The sequence below is a fragment of the Galeopterus variegatus genome, unplaced genomic scaffold (assembly GCF_000696425.1).
Source record: "Galeopterus variegatus unplaced genomic scaffold, G_variegatus-3.0.2 Scaffold212, whole genome shotgun sequence".
Taxonomy (NCBI): Eukaryota; Metazoa; Chordata; class Mammalia; order Dermoptera; family Cynocephalidae; genus Galeopterus; species Galeopterus variegatus.
Window position 1 is genome coordinate 682,513 of NW_007726323.1, and position 15,511 is coordinate 698,023.

General features: G+C 44.2%; 1 protein-coding gene across 2 annotated transcripts in view; it reads left to right on the forward strand.

Moving 5' to 3' along the window:
• The window catches only part of PDE6A (phosphodiesterase 6A, cGMP-specific, rod, alpha), a 66,922-nt gene extending 52,084 nt beyond the window's left edge, over positions 1–14,838 (forward strand). The window contains exons 18-22 of one of the 2 annotated variants that reach the window (XM_008565911.1): positions 9,299–9,362; positions 9,659–9,733; positions 11,358–11,441; positions 13,205–13,352; positions 14,756–14,833. In XM_008565911.1, coding sequence (XP_008564133.1) covers positions 9,299–9,362; positions 9,659–9,733; positions 11,358–11,441; positions 13,205–13,352; positions 14,756–14,832 — 448 coding nt within the window. In that variant the 3' untranslated portion in view covers position 14,833. Of the gene's footprint in view, positions 1–9,298; positions 9,363–9,658; positions 9,734–11,357; positions 11,442–13,204; positions 13,353–14,755 lie in introns of both variants that reach the window. The other variant, XM_008565913.1, reaches the window with a different exon arrangement.
• Positions 14,839–15,511: the final 673 nt, after the last annotated feature.

The window sequence follows — 15,511 nt, forward strand, 5'->3', positions numbered from 1 at the left end:
GGATGATGAGTTCAAGAGGTACACAGGATGAGGTCTGGAAGGATCCTCAGCACATGAGCTTCTGTGTTGGTGGAGGTGGGGGTGTACCACCCTGCCAATACATGGATGTGTTTACCAACCCAGAAGCTCATCAAACTAACTGTTCCAGAGTTTTTATAGAGATTTATCTCCAGCCTACCCCCTCTTCCCAGAGGTCAGTGAGTAAGGCTGAAAGTTCCAACTCTTCTTGGTCTTTCTGGTGACCAACCCCATGAGGCTATCTAGGGACCCCATCCTAAGTTAATTCATTAGCATAAACTCAGGCATGATCAAAAGGGGCTCATCATGAATAACTAAAGACACTCCTATTACTCAGGAAATTCCAAGGGTTTTAGGAACTCTGTGTAAGACCAAATTCAATCATGTGCACCACTACAATGTTTAGGTCAACAAGGGACCACATATACAACAGTGGTCCCATTAGGTTATAATGGAGCTGGAGGTATGTACTAGGCTACACCATCTAGGTTTGTGTAAGTACACTCTGTGATGTTTGCACAACATCACCTAATGACGCATTTCTCAGAACAAATATCTGTCGTTAAGCAACGTATGATTGTGTATTTCTTATTGTACCACACGTGTGTGTGTGTGTATATACATATAGCATGGCAAAACAAGGCATTGGAGATGAAGGATTTTGTCCTGGGTTGTATAGCCAGCCAGCAGGATTGAAGGCATTTTTCTCTTAATAATCTTACTTCCTTCAGAGATTGTATCACTGTCCAGGAACCATGATATCAGATCAAAGGTGCATCAGTAATAAGTACTAAAGGTGGCAGCACCTGATTTTATCCATGCATCTATCTGTCTATCTATCCATCCATCCATCCATCCAATCTACCTACATACCAGTCCATCTATCTACCCCTACCTTTCTTAGAGTTAAAAATAACTGATAAGGTGGGTGTCATTGGGATGCATTCTAACATGCTTATTTGAATTGAAAAATAAAGTCAAATTCTTTCTGACAGATTCAAATCTGATTTGGCTGCTTTAGTTGACAGTGAGAGACTGGCATTTCCAATGGTGTTATGTGGCAAACATTTCTGTGCATTAAATGAGATAAAACTGCAGCTTCAAGGTTTTGAAGAAAACATAACTGATTATTCATTATAAGATAGAAAAGCATTTAAAAAATATAACACTGGAAAGACATATCAAAATTAATAATGTTTTAATTTACCTAACCCATTCTAATAATCTTGGGTTAACCAAAGTGCCACTGAGAAAGTGCCAGAGGTGTAATTAATAGTCATATAAGTCCTGCTTAAATCTTTATGGCACACTTCCCAGAAATTAAGGAAGTGAATGATTCTCATGTTTGCTTTCAACAAAATTGAAGGAGAACCTAATGGGATCATCAGCTGATAGATCACTCAGAATAATGATCACAGTATGATTTTTAAAAATTAAAAAAATTTTATTTCACAGTATGATTTTTAACAGTAACCTTGAAAGAATGCAAAGAATTAAGTGATATTGTTGCAACAAAACTCCTTCCATTCCCAGGTATTTGCACTTATAAAATTGAAAAATGGGCATAAAATATATGCTGAATCCTATCTCGATCTAGCAATGAGAAGCATTCATTCATTAACTGATTTTTAAGATAATTCCATGCTGTCTCATTAATAGACAAATTTCCACAAAAACCCAAAAACGTTACTTTAGGTGTTTAATAATTATAGAAATAGGTAATATGTTTTGTTGTTTTGGTTAATTGTGCAATAATAATATCTTAATCCAAAAGTAAGTTTTTCAATAGTTGAAGACTTACGCAAAGAAAAAAATTTTAATTATATAATTTCAATTAATGGACATAATAGGTTGCAGATAAGTATGAAAGGGTGATCAATGAAAGACTTTCAAACATATATATACACACACCCCACACATATGCATGTGCATGTATACGTACACACATTTGTACATATTATATACACACATACACACATTTGCTGTATATGTACACATATACACACATTTGCATACATATGTACACGTTCACCTATATATGCATAACAATATATTAGGATAAAAGTCTGTGGGAGAAGTCAAGTGGAAATACAAGTTTACAGAAAAAAGGAAATTTGTAAAATTCTAGACTTAAAGAAAAGCTTGTTCATGGGTTTCTATTATGGATGTTGGGCTGGTGGTTGGTATCAAATTGCTATGGTATTTAGATTCCTTTATATTTAAAGAATGATGTAACAATTTAATTTCATTTTTTTCTTTTTTTTAACAACTTTATTTCAAAATGTCAATAATTATATAATGCGCTGTAAATTAGATCCTTTGCAAATATTCGAATTTATGATGAATAGTTTAAGGTGTCAACTTAAAAATGTGCAAGAAGGTAAGTATTTTTCAAAATCCCTTAGGTAGGCCCTCAATGAAAAACATTTGAAGACCTTTAAAGCAGGGTTTTTAACCTTAGCACTATTGACATTTTGGGCTGGTAACTCTCTTGTGGGGGCTGTCCTGTGCATTGCAGAAAGGTTAGCGGCATCCCTGATGTCTACCAGCTATGTCCACTTAGCTGCCCCTCCTCCCCAGTTGTGACAATCAAAAATGTCTCCAGATTGCCAAATACCCTCTGGGGACAAAAATTGTCCCTGGCTGAGAATCACTGTTATAAAGCAATTTTAAGGTCTATTCATTAGGTGATTAGGTGACTCGGCATATAATTAGAAGTGCTTCATGCCTGGGTAGAGTGTAGCTGTTACACACTTGGGGCTTTGGCACCAGACAGCCTGGGTTCAGGACTTGGCTCTTTCATTTATTGGTGGTGTGACCTTGAGAAGGTTAATTCATCTCTCTGTGCCTCTGTTTCCTTATCTGCTCAGTGAGGATAATGGTAGTACCTAATTTATGGGTTATCATGGGAGTTGAACTGGGCTATGTGGAGTGCTGTGTAGCATTGCTCACAATAAGTAGTGGAGGTAAAGGCTTCCTGTATATGATAAGACATATATATTTGGTCTTTATCTCCAGTTCCTGACACAGATCTCCTAAAACCCTTGAGATTTCCTGAGTGTTAGAAGTGTCTTTTGTTCTAATGAGGTGCCTCTTGGCAGGACCCTAGGCAGCATCAGGATGGGGGCAGGTCACCAGAAAGATCCAGCCTTGATTAGAAGCTTGGAACTTTCAGCCCTAAGCCTAATATCCCAGGAGGGGAGAGGGGCTGCAGATTGAATTACTCACCAATGGCTAATATTTAATCAATCGTGCATATGTGGTAAAACTTTCATAAATACCTCTAAACAACAAGGTTCAGAGAGCTTCTGGGTTGGTGAATACATGGAGGTGCTGGGAGGAAGGTGGTGTGTCTGAAGAGGACATGGGAGTTCCATACACATACACCCCCCCTTCTTCTATGCCTCTCTTCTGTTTGGCTGTTCCTGAGCTGTATCCTTTATAATAAACTGGTAAATATAAGTAAAGTGTTTCCCTGAGTTTTGTGAGCTGATCGAGCACATTATTGAACATGAAGAGGGGAACACCTTGACTTTGTAGCCAAGTCAGAGAGAAGTGTGGATACCCTGGAGACTTGATACTTGTGGCTGGCCTCTGAAGTGAGGTTGTCTTGAGGGACTCAACCCTTAAACCTGTGGAGTCTGATGCTAATTCTGGATAGTCAGTGTTGGAATTGAATTGTAAAATACCCAGTTGGTGTCAGAATTGGTTGTTGTAAGGAAAAACCCAACACTCCCTTCCTGAGCTTTGATTATCTCAAAGGTCTTATGTGCATGAGCTCTCATGGTCTGAGGTCCACACCTAACCCCTCGACATGTCCAAAGCCACTTGACTTTTGCTAGACTCTTGCATAGCTGTTTCTTGTGTCACCCTACTGCAGGGTTACAGTGGCTCTGGAGTGAGGGTATGACTTCCCATTCTTCATCAAACCCTTTACATCTCCACTTAATTCCAGATTTTGCTCTTGACAGTCTGACCAAACCACAAGTTGGAAGGGCTTCGAGATCCTCTAGTGCTGGGCTTGCAGCCAGTTTTTGTATGGCTCATGAGCTAAGCGTGGCTACTACATTTTGAAATGGTTGGGGGAAAAAGTCAAAAGAAGAATAACATTTCATAACAAAGGAAAATTATAAGAAATTCAACTTTCAGTGTCTATAAATAAAATTTTTTTTCTTTTATACAGGGCCCCATTCTGACTTTCATGGACCCTAATTACTTTTGCCTTCATGGCTCCTTCCTCCATGAATACAGTAAATAAATAAAAATTACATTTTATGACAGTGCTGGTATAAAGACAAATATAATACAGGCTGAATTTATTATTTAATATTCATTGTTATTGTATTCCTTTTTCTTCTCATTTTGATTTTGTTGTTGTTGGTTTTTTTTTTTTTTTGTCTTTTTGTCTTTTTTCGTGACCAGCAACGGATCGCAACCCTCAGTGTCGCGCCTGTACCGGACCGGGACCGGCAACGGGACCGCAACCCTCGGCGTTGCCCCCGCTCCTCGCTCAGCCAGTGAGCGGCCGGTCTGTATGTGGGATCCGAACCCTCGGCGGGAGCGCCGCCGCGCTTCCCAAGCGGCGCACTGTAGCAGTGCGCCACCAGGCCGGCCCGTTGTTGTTGGTTTTGATGGCTGACTGGTGCAGGGATCTGAACCTGTGACTTTGGTGTTACCAGCACCATGCTCTCCCAAGTAAGCTAACCGGCCAGCCCTTCTGTTTTTTTTGTTTGCTTATTTCTTTATTGTTATTCTTAAAAAATATATTTCCTTCTTCTGATTTTGAAAGAAATTAAAATTAAAATATTTTCATAGACTCCAAAAAGTACTGTGGGCCCTCAGTGCTCTGCCAAATGGATAAGTTGACCCTGCTTTTACTGATCATCAACAGCTGCTCTTGCATCACAGTGACAGAGTTAAGTAATAGAGACCATGTGGTCTTCAAAACCTAGAATATTTACTGTCTGGCCCTTTACAGAAAATGTTTGCCAATGCCTGGTCTAGTGTTTTACAAATGAGGAAAGTGAGGCCCAGAGAGACAAACTGACTTACCCAGTGCCACAGGCATTCATGGAGCCTCAAGGGCTGGGATCCAGCCATACCAGCCCTTCCCTGCACACCCACCTTTGAGGCTCCCAGGGGCACCAATACACCCTCCAGGTGGGTGTAATTTCAGGGAGGGACTGAGGAGAGTGTCCTCAAAAGGTTGGGTAAGAGGATGGCTGGAATGCTTGTCCCTGAAAGTCAGCCAGAGGTCAGGAAAAAGTGCCACTGAACCTCAGAGCTGAGTTCAGGAAGAGACATTTTGCCTTGAGGATGGAGGAGGTGACTAAGAGCTACACATGGGGCAACTCTGACTATCACAACTGTGGTGATAATGAAGATGAGGACAACAGGTGCACTTATAAAATCATCTTATGTGATTGTCACAATAATTCCTAGGAGCGATATATCACGTGTGAACCATCCGAGATCATTGAATTTCAACTGTTTTTGACCCAAAAGACCGGAATTTCATAGGATCAAACCTGATATGATTATGTTGTTGGAAAATTGAATAGAATGAGGCTCAAAGACAGTAAGGTGCTTGCCCTGCACACACCAAGTTAGAAGATGGAAGATCTAATTCAGCACTGTCTGATTCCACAGCTCTGCATGGAATTTTATACCTTTCTCCCATTTAAACTCCACCCCCTCTTCTTGATGCTCTTGCCTACAGAGGGTAAAGTTCAAATTTCTCAGCATACAAGATTTTCATGGCCTACTCTTGCTCTCTTCTGCGTGAAACCACGTTGTCTTCACTCTCTTCCATCCTGACATCTCCCTCTTCTTCATTTTGCACGTCTAATCTATCCCCACAACCTGTTGAGTTTACTTTTTAAATGCCATGTCTATCTGGACGCTTCTCTTTATCACCACCTCCATGTCTTGTCTGGATCCTGCAGTGGTTTCCTCACTGGGCCCCCTGTGTGTGCCCCTGTCCCCTCCACACTGAAGACACAGTGATCTCTTTGAAATGCACCTGACCACGTCACCCTTCTGTTCTACCTCTTCAGTGGCTTTTCCTGTTGCCCTTAGCCTGAGGACCTTCCCCTGGCCACGGTGGTCCCCAGGCTCTGCGTGGTCTGCCCTACTCATCTCTTGGGCTCCTCTTATGGACTGTCTACTTGCTCCCTGAACTCCTCCCACCCTCCAGCTCTGAATATGCTAGATTTCCTTCCACCAGGCCCTTAGCATTAGATGTTCCCTCTGCCTGGAATGTGTTTTCCCCACTCCCTTCTTTACCAAGTTAATGGCTATGCTTCCTACAGCTATCAGCTCAAGGGCACTTCCTCAGGGAAGCCCTCTCTGACCTCCCAGACCTAGGTCAGTTTCTCTTATTTTATTATCCCCAAGAATGAAACTGCTTTCCTTCAGAGAAGCTGTTTGTTTACATGTTTATATGCATCTGTGGGATAAATGTGCAACTCCCTAACATGCTTGCAAGCTCTTTCAGAGCAGGGACCATGTGAACCCAGCCCCTGCATGGTGTCTAGCACACACAGGTGTAGCACACACAATGGATAGATGCTCCCTGTGGTCCACCTCCTAGATAGCCCTCTGTGTCAATCCCTAGTACTGTCCACTGCACTTCTGCCCACAGTACCCCTTCTTCGGCCCATCTGAGAGAGTGCCTTAGTCAGCTCGAGCTGCCATAACAAACCATAGACTGGATGGCTTCAACAACAGACATTGATTTCTCACAGCTTTGGAGGCTGGAAGTTCAAGATCAGGGTGCCGGTTGATTTGGTTCCTGGTGAGGGCTTCTTCCAAGTCTACAGATGGCTGACTTCTCCCTGTGTCCTCTCGTGCTGGAGAGTGAGCTCTGGTGTCTCTTCCTCTTCTTATAAGAGCAGTAGCCCATCACAGGGGCTCCACTCTATGACCTCGTTTAAACATAATTAGTTCCCAAAGGCCTTACCACCTAGTACCATTATATTGGGGGATAGGACTTCAACATATGAATTTGGGGGAGACACAAACATTTAGTCCATAACAGAGAGTTCCTATGCACCCCTCAAGACCCTGCTCTACTGTCACCTCTTAGATGCCCCCTGAGCTGAGATAGTTAATTTTACCTTTGGATTTTTTCCCCCCTTGTATTCTTTTTCTGTCCCACTTAGCATATACACACACACGCATGTGCACGCACGCACACACACACACATGCACACCATATATATATATATATATATATATATATATATACATATTTTAATTTTTTAATTTTTTTAATTTTTAATTTTTAAAAATTTTTTTGGTGGCTGACTGGTTTGGGGATCCAAACCTTTGACCTTGGTGTTATGCCACTTAGCATATTGTGATGACAGTCTTTTTGCTCTGTGTTCCTTGAGCATCTATGAGCTCCCTGTGAGCCTCTCTGGATCCCCCATGCCCAGCATGGGGCTGGAACCCCAGTGCACGTAAGGGGACTGTGCTGAAGTGAATGTAATGCCACATCTTCAGGTCACCAGGCTTCAGATTGGTTTTTCTGGCACTTGGGTGTCCTCCCTCGATCCCATGCGCACACCAAATCTCTGTCTATAAAACACTTAAGTGTGTTTTCCCAGCTGCTGGGAGTGTTTTTCACATGATCCCTCCAGCCAAGTAAAGTAATCATCCACACCTATGGTCTTAAAATGTGGATACTGATAGGTACCAGGGAGCCAGTGACTCTTGTATGCATAGATGAGCATTTATTTGCTTAATCTATTTGACAATAAGTTTAACATGTATATAACATTTAACACTAAGCATAGGGCATGTATTCTGAAGTTATTACAAAGCATAAAGGTTTTCTAAGAAATATATGTACTTCTGAGAACTTATTGACTTAAAGAATTATGTGAATTTTTGAAGATTTACATAAAGATTTTATTTAAGCTTACTAATATTTTATGAATAACTCTTATGGCATTCCCAAACCGTCTTATGTAAAATAGGCCAGATACAGCTGATTAATTGCAAAATCATCCAAGCAGCAAGCTAGGTTCAGAGCCTCGGTTTCTCAACTACCCCTTTCCCCCAGCCCCTGTTCATTGGTCAAGTTGGGTTGACCCCCATGGTTGGGTGCTCCCCGAGCCACAGGCACTGTTGCAGGCCAGCCCCTCCTGCCCTCCTGCCTGAATTCCTGCAGCATCTCCCCCTCTTTCCTACTCTCTCCTTCCTATATGCACTGCCAACCCACATTCCTGCAGCATAGCTCTGAAGAGGTCATGCCCAGGCCCTTGACCTTCAATTGCTCTCCACTGCCTATTGGTACAGTCCCTACTCCCCAGCATGGGATTTAACACCCATATCACATGGCCTGGATTACCTGGATTACCTTCTCAATTCCCCCCTTGCTCCCTCCTCTTGCTCCAATTCTTTGTCCCTGTCCCCTCCCTTTCTGTTTTAGATTGTACCCACCTGTCTTGCCTTCCTGTTGTGTGAGACTCCTTTAAGAGTTTATCTTCAAATCCTTTCTTTCTTCCCCCACTCCCTCCTGCTACTTAGTGCAAAGCCTCCTCACTAAGGCGGCAACACTTCTCTCCACGCCATGAATATTCAACATGGGTGTATCGTATTGTCTCCAGTGGAGCGAAAAGTGGTTCATGAGGGAAGGGAGCGAAAAGTCTCAGAAACCATAAGGGTCTGTGGCTCTCCAAACAGATGTACAGTATATCTGTTGTATTAAAAGTTCACGGTGGGGGTGATTACATAAAAAATGTCTTTAAAAAAGGCTCTTTGGCAGTTGGGCAGGGGATGATAATAAGAAAAAGGTTGAGAAACTGCTCTACACTAGACAAGGGAGAGGGGACTCTGAAGATGTGAAAAGACTTACATAAAATGATGTTTATACAGCGCCTTAAATAGTACATGGTTCATAATAACCCAATACGTGTTTATTGTGCATATAGTATGGGCACTATACTAAGATTTTTACATACATCATCTGGTTTAATCTTACAACTACTCCGTGAGAATTGTACAATTATCATGACAGACAGGGAAATGGAGGCTTAGAGAGGGTGGTTTAATTGCTCAATGTCAAACCTCTGATAGTTGACAGAGGCAGGATTTAAACCTCTGTCTGACCTCAAAGCCTGACCCCCCCGATGCAATGAGGGAGGGAGCCCTTTCCTCACACCGGGGTGAAGTCACCTACTAACAGGGGCAGACAAATGAGAGAGGAAGGAATGAACCAGAACATGCAGTCTTACATGGCCCTGGACTGATGGAGGGTGTCCTGTGTGCCCAGGGCCATGATGATGACCGCCTGTGATCTCTCAGCCATCACCAAGCCTTGGGAGGTGCAGAGCAAGGTATGGACCCCTGACCCAGGAGGAGGGGAATCTCAGTGCTGGTGACAGGAGATAATGAGGCTTGGACTGCAGCCCAGCTCCTGAGCCAGCCCACCTCTGCTCCACCCTCCTTTGCCAAGACATGGGAATCACTCCAGTGATGACAACGAAGTGGGGTGGTGGCAGGGTAGGTCTGGGTTTATCTTTTTGGCTGAGTTAGAAACAGAGTGGGGTGGGAGCAAGGGTAGGAGGATTGGAGCTGGGGCTTTGTCTCCGTGTGTGTGTGTGTGTGTGTGTGTGTTTTCTGTCTGTTGCAGGTAGCTCTGCTGGTTGCTGCTGAATTCTGGGAACAAGGTGACCTAGAGCGCATGGTGCTACAACAGAATCCCATTGTGAGTAGCAAAGGGATGTCAGCCTGATGTCAGGCATATGTGATCTCATCCTGACCTAAAGATGTGACCTTGCTGTGATAGAAATGTGTGACCTTGTAGAGATGACCCTTTCCTAACACAGTGGTTCTCAAAGGGTGGTCCCAGGACCACCATCAATCTCAATATTGAGAACATGTAGACATACAAATTCACAGTCCCCACCCTAGACCTACCCAACCAGACACCCTGGGGGTGAGGCCCAGCAACATGTGCTCTAATTAGCCCTCCTAAAACTTGAGAATCCTGCCGTCAGGTATGCGTCCTCAGCTCACCAGCTACATAGAGCTTGATGAGTGGACACCAAAACTTAGATTGTCCTTTCAGTTCCAATGGTCTAGGAGACCACCTCCCCTGGCACTGTTTTCACAGCACAGAGCAAGCAAGGGGAAAAACCTTGTCACACTGCGAATCTATTAACATTGAAAGTTAACTGGGCTGGGACAGTTGGCCAGTTTCTTACTGGAAATGGGGAGGCCAGTTAGTTTTCTGGGGGTCCTGAGAGCAGAGCTAGGAAGTAGAGGTGGTTTTGGAGAGGATGGGTAAAAGAGAGAGGCTTTTTTGGGGGGGGGTTTGGTGGCTGGCTGGTAAGGGGATCTGAGCCCTTGACCTTGGTGTTATCTTGACCACACTCCAACCAAGTGAGGTCATCAGCCAGCCCAAGAGAGAGGCATTTTGGGGACAAACCATTGATATGGGGAGGGGCTAAACCTGTGAGAGTGTGCTGAGGAGGAGGGGAGGCACCTCGGCAGTGGAATGCTGGGAGGAGCAGGCAGTCATTGTGAACAGGAACAGTAAGGGCCCGTGGGATTTGTGGTCCTCTCTTTTTAACATTTTAAAATGTAGAGAGAGTATCAAAGAACTCCGCGTACCCATCAGCCAGAGTCAACAATTAGCAGCAGTCTGGCAGTCTTGTTTCATCTATCCCCTCCAATGCATTTTTTTCCTTTTCACTGGAGTATTTTAAAGTGAATTCCAGACATTGTCATTTCTTCCATAAATACTTTAGTATGCATCTCTAAGAGATAAGAGCTTAATACAGATAAAAACATACACACAGCCACAATACCATTACTGCACTCACAAGATTATTGATACTTTAGTATCACCTAATTCCCAATCTCTGTTCATTTTCCCTGATTGAGAAGAATAATTCATATGATTCAGATGACATGATTAAGAAAAAAATAAATAAATGTTAAAAAAAGAGAGAAAAAGAATTCAGTTGATTTGTTCAAATCAGGACCCAATCAAGGAACACACTGCCTCTCCTTGTGCTGTTATATCTCTTTTAAGCAGTAGCAGGTCCCACGCCCACCACCAGCCCTTTATTTTGTATGCCATTCATTTGTTAATGATAGCAGGTCTTTTTCTGCATAGAGTTTCATGCATTTTGGATCTGGTTGATTGCACCCTCATGGTGTTATTTAACATGTTCCTCTGTCTTCTGTATTTCCTGCAAACTGCTAGTCAGATCTAGAACCCTTATGAGTTTATTATTTGAGTTGTTTTTAGCAAGAATGCTTTGTAGGTAGGGTGGGTGACCTCTTACTGCCCAGTGCAGTGAATTCTTTCTCCCCCATGACAGCCCATGATGGACAGAAACAAGGCGGATGAACTCCCTAAGCTTCAAGTTGGCTTCATTGACTTTGTTTGCACCTTTGTCTACAAGGTAGGCCCTTTACTTCCCCAGACCTGACAAGATGTCTTTGATAAACTAGGATTCCCAAATGTCGTCAGGAGTAATAAACCCTGGCAGGTGACCAGTGGGTGATACAAAGTTGTTCTCATCTGCAAGGGCATTTGGTCCTCAAGACAGCCTTATGGGTGCTGGGTGATTGTATCCCTAGGCTGGAGCCTGAAGCTTGGCATGTGCTAGTTGCCCAGTAAATCGTGTGGAACAAATGACTCTGCATGGTTTCAGACAGGGGAAGGAGAAATACAGCAGACCTGTTCCTTCCTAACTTTCCTTGCTGGTGGAAATGTGATAGGCCAAAGTAATTGTGAAAAGACAATCTGGAATTTCTCTTTGAGCTCTTGTTCAAAGTTAAAAGTCTCCCCCTTGAAAAACCCACTGCTCCCAAATCCTTGTTATCTGTGCCACCATCCACCTCTCATTTAAAATTTTAATTTTGGCCATGTTACACATAAGGAGACAGCGGTCAGAAATGAGAAATGACTAGGCTAGTGTCACGGGACTCAGCCATGAGACAGGACTACAGTGGGACTCCTGTCCAGTGCTCTTCCTGCTGTGCGAGCTGCAGCTCTTCTGCTAGGGAGAAGGGCAAATGCTCTCGGAGGGGAATGAGCATCTCTGTATAACCAGGACTAATTGGGTCCTCTGATCAACAGGGTACCAAAGCTGGTGCTGGCCACCGTCATCAGTAAGATTATTAAATGAGGGAGACTGGGCTAAGGGCTTAACGTGCATTATCACAACCACCCTGTTTGGGAGGCATTGTTGCTGTCCTGATTTCATGGCTAAGGGAAAGCTCTGGAAGTGACCTGTCCAAAGCCACACAGCTTGTGGCAGAGCCTGGACCCAAACTCAAGCATCTCTGAGCACAGTTAGCTCTGGCTGCAACTCCACAGTGGGGCCTGGATTTGCCATTCTAACCTTGGGCAAATCTCAATTTCCTCACCTAAAAATGTAGGAGTGATGAATCTCGTTTTCTCACCTTGCAGGAGTTTCAGAGGATCAAAGGAGATAAACTGCTTCATAATCTAATGTGTTGTGCTCAAGTCATTATTTTTATTCTTAGGGTTGCAAAGAGCCCTTAAAAATCACCTTTTCAACATCCCGATTTCACTTGACAAGTATGTACTGAGCACCTTTGTGGCCCAGACTCTGTGCTAAGCCAGGGTCACCCCAGTGAACAAGGCAGCCGACATCCCTGCCCTCCCCAGGTTCTTGGCCTCCGGGGAGACAGGCAAAAGGTGTCATTACAAGAAAGAGAGGTGTGGTGAGAGAGCGCTCTGGGTGCTTCCAACTGGGGACTCGATTTTCCTAGGGGGTCACAAGTGGCTTTTCTGAGGAAATGAAGTTTAAGTGGAGGCCTCAAGGAAAAAGAGCAGGGGTTGGAGAGTTCCAGCAGAGGGAGAGCTGGTGTGAAGCCTTCAAAAGGAGGACATGCTGCAGGACCTGAGAGATTTGGAAGACTTGCAGGGCTCAACATGGCGAAGGGCAGGTGGGCACGTGGTCATGGAGGGCCTTGAAAACCACGCTAAGGGCTTTGTGCTTCATGCTGAAGGGCAGGAGTGCCACAAGAGGGGTTAAGCAGGAGAGGGACAGGATCATGCTGACTGGAGGCCCTGCAGTGAGCGACAACATGCACACCGCTGGGTGAAAAAGCCTGCCACCCGCGAGGCAGCTCGTTCCAATGTCGGACATTCCCAACTGCCTCCCCCTTGCACCAGGCACTCTCTCTCTTTCAGGAATTCTCCCGTTTCCATGGGGAGATCACCCCCATGCTGGATGGGATCACCAACAACCGCAAGGAGTGGAAGGCGCTTGCGGATGAGTACGAGACCAAGGTGAAGACGAGGGAGGAGGAGAAGCAGAAACAGCAGGCGGCCAAGCAAGGTTTGTGGGAGGGAAAACACTCAGCGTGTCTGGGCCTGGCCCCAGAGCCTCACACACGAGGTCTCATTCAGGCCTCCTCCTGACCTATTATTGCCCCCATTCTGTGTATGAGGGCACCGGGCTGGCAGAGGTGAGGTATCATGGCCAAGTCACACAGTCAGTGGCCGAGGAATGATCCAGGCCTCTAGCTAGTACCCCCAACCAACACAGGGCCGACTCTGATTCTAAGGCTGCCAACATATGCGCCCTACACCCGGCAAAGGAGAAAACCTAGATTATCAATGGGAGGGAATTTTTTAGGGGCCATATTTTCAGCCTTCTTCCTGCCTGATGTTTGAATGCTATCCATACCATCATGAGCCTGTGCTTGCCTTCTACCAGTGACGGGGGCTCCCTGTCTTATGTGACACCCTCGTCCAGTGCCACCCTTAGAAAGGTCTTCTGTGAACTCACATTGTTCTCCTTGTTGAATCTTCTACCTAGTGGCCATAGTTCTGCCTTAAGGAATCAAATGGGATTTTTGTTCCAACTCTTTCCATTGACAGTACTGCTCCCTCCAGGGCAAGACTTCTATCCCTGCCCCACCCTGACACCCTCCCCTGCAAATCCCTCTTTACACATGGTTTTCGACATGGACCCTGTCAGGTCCCCAGCTCTGCCGTGCTCTGGGCAGTGTAGGGTGATTCTAAACCAGCAGCTGCAAATATGGGGCCACCACTTAACAGTTTTCCAAGTCATGCTTTGCACAACTCCAGAGGCGGTCTGTTATGTCCCAGTTATCACAGATGTTTAGCTCTTACCATTTTCCAGAAAAATGCCAGTGAAGTGTCCTGAGGAAGAGGTTCCTTTTTCTAATTTGCATAAATTGTCTTCTGGACTAGTGGCGGGTCTGTGCAAACTTGCAGCCTGCAGACGTCTTCTGTTTGGCCTGCATTTCTAAAAATATGAATTTGCTGTCTACATTTTAAAATTGGGATATTTCAGACTTAAAAATCCAGATTTCCAGCTCTTCTTTTTAAAAGATCAAGATCTGGCCACACCAGTCTTACATTTCTGTGTGACAATAGTTGTCTGGAGCTGAGTGGCAACTGGCCCCTTTGGATAGGACAAGGGCTCTCTCCAGCTTGTCACAGGTCCCAACCCTCTCTGTGTCTCCTGGACATTGGTGCCAAGTGTTGGCTGCCATTTATCATCATCCTAATGCTGCTATTTTTTTTCCTGGAGTAGAGAAACATTCTTTGTTTTCCTGATTCTCCTTATACCTGGTTTGCCTTCTGCATGCGTGGTTATCTGTTGGCCCACAAAGGCCCTTGAATTTGCAACTCTTGGCCCAAACCAGGCCAAAGGGGTAGCCCACTGCACCTCCTTTCACCTCATGTGTTCTCTTTCCTGTCTGATTGCAGCAGCCCCGGGAAATCAGCCTGGGGGGAACCCAGGCCCAGGGGGTGCACCTACATCCAAGTCCTGCTGCATCCAGTAGCACCACCAGAAATCTGCTGAGATTCCCAAGACGATGGAAAACCACACACCTTGAGAAGTAAAAGAGTCATAGGGTTTGGAAGCTAATAGAGAATTTAGCTCACATCTTATCTACTGTGTTTAAACATTTTTTTTTTAGCCTTGAGAACTGTTTATTGAGCTAAAACCAATATTCTAGCTTTCATAGACATCAACTAAACATTTAACTAATGCCAGATTCATCTGCTTGCTTTGAATCGTTTGTTCTTATACTTTCATTTAATGTTTTATTATAAAATTTTTCATTCTCAAAAGTAGGGCATTGTACACTGAATCCCTGTATCCCTATCACCCAGATTCCAAAATCAAGATTTTGTCGCACTTACTTCATCTGTCTTTTTTACATTTTTCAATTTTTTCTTTGCCGAAATATTTAAAGGCAAATTCCATACATATTTCACATCTCCATTATACATCTTTAAAGGAATAAGGAAGTTTTCTAACTTAACTGCATCATGGGAGGGGGCTGGCCAGTTAGCTCAGTTTGTTAGAGTGCTGCCTTGTAACAGGAAGTCACGGGTTTAGATCCCTGTACTGTTCAACCGCCAAAAACAAAAAAAGGAAATGTTTAAAAAAAGAGATGAACACCCACTTCCCAGTCGTGGTGTATTCTGTAATGAGCCACACAGAGCCCCCTTCAG